The sequence below is a fragment of the Phalaenopsis equestris genome, unplaced genomic scaffold (assembly GCF_001263595.1).
Source record: "Phalaenopsis equestris unplaced genomic scaffold, ASM126359v1 Scaffold000065, whole genome shotgun sequence".
Classification (NCBI taxonomy): Eukaryota; Viridiplantae; Streptophyta; class Magnoliopsida; order Asparagales; family Orchidaceae; genus Phalaenopsis; species Phalaenopsis equestris.
In genome coordinates, this window is record NW_018164507.1 from 145,247 (window position 1) to 150,523 (window position 5,277).

The following is a 5,277-nucleotide window of genomic DNA, read 5'->3' on the forward strand; positions in this document are numbered from 1 at the left end:
ATCATAATTTAACATTGTAAAAATCATAAACGAAAATTTGTTTTTAACCGAACCAAATCAACCAAATTAGCTCGGTTCAGTTTGATTTTCCGGAGAGCTTACCATTTGAAGAAAGGAAGAGGGCCCAAATTAGCTCGGTTCAGTTTGATTTTCCGGAGAGAGGTTTAGGTGATCGAGAGCTTACCATTTGAAGAAAGGAGGAGGGTGAGAAAGGTGGCACGCATGCAAGGAATTAGAGTGAAGTGTTTGATATGTAGATCCATAGGAATTAAATCTCATGTATATAAATTTTTTTCAATCTCATGTATGTAATTTTTTTTTTTTTTTTAAGCTTTGGAAGCAAAAGATGGAATGCATGCAAATTTCTTTTTTTTCTTTTTTTTTTTTTTTTAAAGGTGTTAGATATGTAAATACATGAGGAAAGGGTGGTACGCATGCAAATTTCATTTTTTTAAAGGGGTTAGATATGTAAATACATGAGAATAGGGTGGTATGCATGAAATTATTGAAGTATAGATTTTTTAGATGGAAATACGTAAGAATTAAAGGGTAGGTATATGTAAATATATGAGAAGATTGGTGTGATATGCATGCATATGAAAGTTTAGGCGGCGGATATGTAAAAATAAATAAAAAAAGGAAAGGAAATAAGGAACTTACCTTGGCTTGTTGTTTGGAGAGAATGGAGATGGATGAGTAGCTGTTCCATGACATGGAATAGTGGAGGTTGTAGCTTGGTTAGAATGAGCTTAGGTTCTTCCCGGCAAGGCAAGGAAGAGGGGATGGGGAAGCTGAAGGGATAGAGAGGAAGGGAGAGTTTTATGAAGATTGGAGGAGCTAATGAGGAGGAGCCATGTGGGATTTGACTTAATTTGGGGGGAATTGGAATTAGCTCTTTTTTGGGCCTTTTTTAGTCATTATCATGGAAATGGGTTGTACTCGCCCATCATCAAGATTGGGCTCTATGGGGCTTGGGTAGACAAGACATAATCATGGGGATTTGGGATAAGCATAGATTTGAGTGAGTCATTAAAGTGGTTAGCCACTTTTTGGGAAATTCAAAAAGGTGGTTATCCTTTGTATAAATGTGGTGTGGTGTCTTGCATGTGGCTTGCATGAAGCTTTGTGGCTGATATGTGGCTTGCATGACTTGCATGAAAATGGATTTTGGTGATTTTTTGAATTTTCTCCTCATTTAGTCATAAGCTTAAATTTGGACATTTTAATCATGAAACTTTACATCTTTGGCTTGATTGATTTCTTTTTAATGTGATGAGAGGATTTAAATTTATGTCATCAAGTCATTTATTTTATTTTATTTTATTTGGATTTGATTTTGTGTTGATGGATTCAGGTTTAGATTTGGTGGCTTTTGGGCTTTGGATATATGATGATGGACTTTGGAATTAACTTTTGGCTCTTGAATTTAGGCTTGAATTTTGGTCATGGTTAATTTAATTTAAGTTGATAAATGAAGTGGATTAATGTGGGAATGTTAATAATGAAGAGTGGCCCATAAGGGCATCAAATTTGTGGCTTGAAGGTGGGCTTGAGTTGGGTGTCAAAATGGGTTTGATTTGGTCTTAGATTTTGATCTGTAGAAATTTTTGAAATTTTGATTTTAATTTTTGATGGTGGAGTGTATGTGAATTGTAGTGTGGGTGATGTGAATTATGGTGTGAGTGTTTTGTGGTTTATGTGTGTGGGGGCGTGAATTGAAATGTGATATGATGAGAATTGTGGTGCTCAAAGAATTAAACCCTAAATCAATTGTCCTCTTAGGGCATCTCCAATTCTCATGGGAACTTATCTTGAGTTTCAATGTGCTAGTCTCAATCGGCTCAACCGAGAGTTGAGATTCATAACCATACACATGAGACTACCAGAAGTCAAGAAGTGGTTTGAATTTCTAAGTGGTGTGAGTCTCAATGCTAGTCCTCTATGAGAGTCATTAAAAAAGTCCTATAGCTAGATCCTAGACTGTAGAGATAAAGACATACCTCACCAAGGATGAGGTCAACAACCAAAAATACTAGCATGAATCTCAAACAAAACGAACAACCAAGATGAAAGGGTTGTTCGTTCTGTTGATTCAAGTCCAAACATGAAGCCGCATCTCCAAACCCGGGATACGTTCAAGCTCTGGAAATGGTTTCCCGCTTGATAGCGGCAAGTCTCGCCGAAAGTGAAGTGTGATCATCCTAGCAGCGAGTCTCATCAAATACCCCATGTGGACAGCAACAAGATATGCTTAAGCCCTTGCAAGATTGGGAGCTCTGGCCGTGGTGACGAACCAATTAGGTAGGTGAGACACGAGCCCTATAAGAATCGAACCGAACGGAAAATGAGCGACGGCTCATTATGAGAAAAGTCGGCTGATCAAATTTGACCAACCAACCCCGTGTCTGAACCGAACAACCACTTCACAACCGACCCCTCTGATCGGTCGTACCAAAAGACACCGAGCAAGATCACCATACGACCAAACATCTTGACAGACCAATGTGTACTCCAGAGGGCACAAATGACACTCGCTCGGTTGCCTCAATAGGTTGAATTCAAGCTAGTCGATCAGTTAATCACCGCCAATGTTGAAATTCAAATTGTAAATGAAATATGACATAAAATTTATACTATTTATTAGAGTCTTAATGAGAGTAAAAACAACTTTCATAAATGTTTCCTCTTTTTTGTAATTGTACAAAACATGTCTTTATAAGTATGGAGCAAAAATACATACGAGTAAGAATGCATTTCCCTCGATTCTCCCTACATAGATTTGAGAGTTATAATACTCTCTCTTTCTTCTCTCATTCGCTGTGTTCTAACTCTCAGAGCATGATTCGCAAAAGACAAATTAGGATTTCAAAATTTTATGAATATAATATAAATAGGAGCAATTACAAAAAGACTATCCAAACTTGGTATTTACAAATCAATCACTCCATTTCATCTGTTTTTCAAATTCTTACTAAAATATCAAAATTTATGATAAAATTTCAACACATATTTTTCATTTTTATCAAATTCTCAATAGTTCTATCATGGCATATAATTATCCTAAAATTAAAATGTTAAATATATTAATACATAAAGAAGTGTGGTATACATGCAAAATTTCCCCCAAAAAAATCAACATTATTGGAAGGGGTGAAAAGGTGATCATCCTAGCAGCGAGTCTCATCAAATACCCCAAAAAAGTCAACATTATTGGAAGGGGTGAAAAGGGAGAAATAAAATGTACCAAGGAACAAATTACCTCTGTATAAGCAGAATAATCATACGAAGGTCCCTCTGCGTCAAGAACATACGGCCAGCCACATCAGAACTGAGGAGCTAAACCTCTCTATAGATAGAAGAAGAAGGTGGAGGAACACTTACCGTAACCTGCTCCAACAGCAACAACAGAGTCTGATGCAATATATAAGCACATAAAAATCATAGAAAGTAAGTTATTTTTACTCATTCTCCTCTTTCTCATGCCCAAAGCCGAACAGAGACAATGAAGAACTTGTTGAGGGAGAGAGGAGTTAAGCAGGGGAAAGAGAGAGAAAGAGCCAAAATGTTGATCACAAGGAGTACACGGCGTTCCATAATTATACACCCGTGCCCTGGACAGTCACGAGTCATTCTTCACGGAGGATTAAACCATACCAAAAAACAAAATGTTTTTTTATAACAGTTCAGCTAGATATTGTTTTAACCAAACTAGCTTCGGATCGGCAATTTTAATTTGTTCGGCTAGATATTGTCGATCGGTTGATCTAGTTTGGTTGTTGATCTCATCCCTAAATGATGAGGAGCTCCTGTCGGCAAAGGGAGACTAGGCTATTGGGCCGAGGGTGAATCACCGTAACCAGATAGGTAACTCGTTCATTGACGAGGCCCATGACATCACTATAAGACTTTACTGTATTGTCAATTCCTGACCCTTAATGAGAAGCGTCAAGGGTGTCTGTGTGACAGCTAATGACCATGAAACTGGGCTTTTTTTGAATCGAATCTACCATAAGGTAAGTTGATGCCTTTCATTAGCTTTTTTGTAGGGATTAGCTACGATTCTAATCTATCTTGCTTTAGTCTAATTGGTTCGAATTTGGATCGTTATGTCATTCTTTTCGTACTTCTCATAGCTTGGTTGACCTTTAGTTTTGGCTCAAACGACTACATCAAAAGTGAGTTTCTTCATTTTCTATCAATTAGCCATCTTTTATCGTACTTTCTTCTTTTTGAATTGTTCGATCTCCTCGGGATCCATGCTATCACATTTTCGATGTACAACTTGAAAATATGTATTTTTGTATTGTTACGTAATGTCAAGGATTTTCAATTATTGTAGGGCTTAACGTTCACTTAATGAAATACTTACAGGTTACTGCGAAAAATGGCTTGAGAATCATTTAGGTGGCAATGTTTCTAGCGCTGGCAGGCCACTTTCACCTGCTATTCTAAACATTTGGATGTTTGGTATGGGCGACAATTCAGAGCAATTGGTTGGGCTTATTTTAGGCTTGAGAAATTATTGAACATGAATCTAACCACTTTATTAAGGAAATTTAAATTCTCTAACTAACACCGAACAAAATTCATTTAATTGTGAGTGTATATATATATATATATATATATATAGTATGTTTGAAGTATGTTAGACCGGATCAGACGATCATGGACAAGTCACATGTCTAAGAATCAATCACGGCGAGTGTGGAGACCCTTAAGCTGTCATGAAACAAATTATCCGGTTGGTTGAACCGACATGATGCACATGAAGAATCAAACATAACCGACACGGAGTAGGAGACCCTTCAGTCAACAAAAAAAAAGGTGTCCAGGCTGAACTAACGAGAAGTGTGTCGAGTAATCAAACCCAATCACGCAGACTCTGCCTGCTTGGGGCAAGCAGAACGAGGAATCGCGATAAAAAAGTTTTGTCAGAATAATGATAATTATGACTGTTAAAATAAAAGATCAACAAAAGAGAATTTCGTGGACAATATAGATATGTTAAATTTTAAATCTGCTTGGGGCAAGCAGAACGAGGAATCGCGATAAAAGAGTTTTGTCAGAATAATGATAATTATGACTGTTAATATAAAAGACCAACAAAAGAGAATTTCGTAGACAATATAGATATGTTAAATTTTAAATTATATATCTTATAAATATAAGAACAACAAAGAATAATACTTATTCATGTACTCTCTCTCTCTCTCCTCAACTCCTTGGGCGTAATCCATAAATAATTTCATATTCAATGTCCTAAAAGGTGTAGTGAGC

The 5,277-nt window shown here is 36.8% G+C and overlaps 1 protein-coding gene across 1 annotated transcript in view; it reads right to left on the reverse strand.

Moving 5' to 3' along the window:
* The window catches only part of LOC110019651 (anti-sigma-I factor RsgI6-like), a gene marked incomplete in the record, with an annotated part of 15,610 nt that extends 12,078 nt beyond the window's left edge, over positions 1 to 3,532 (reverse strand). Inside the window, 2 exon segments of the mRNA XM_020717407.1 lie at positions 3,260 to 3,294; positions 3,382 to 3,532. Of these exon segments, the coding sequence (XP_020573066.1) occupies positions 3,260 to 3,294; positions 3,382 to 3,481 (135 nt within the window).
* Positions 3,533 to 5,277: the final 1,745 nt, after the last annotated feature.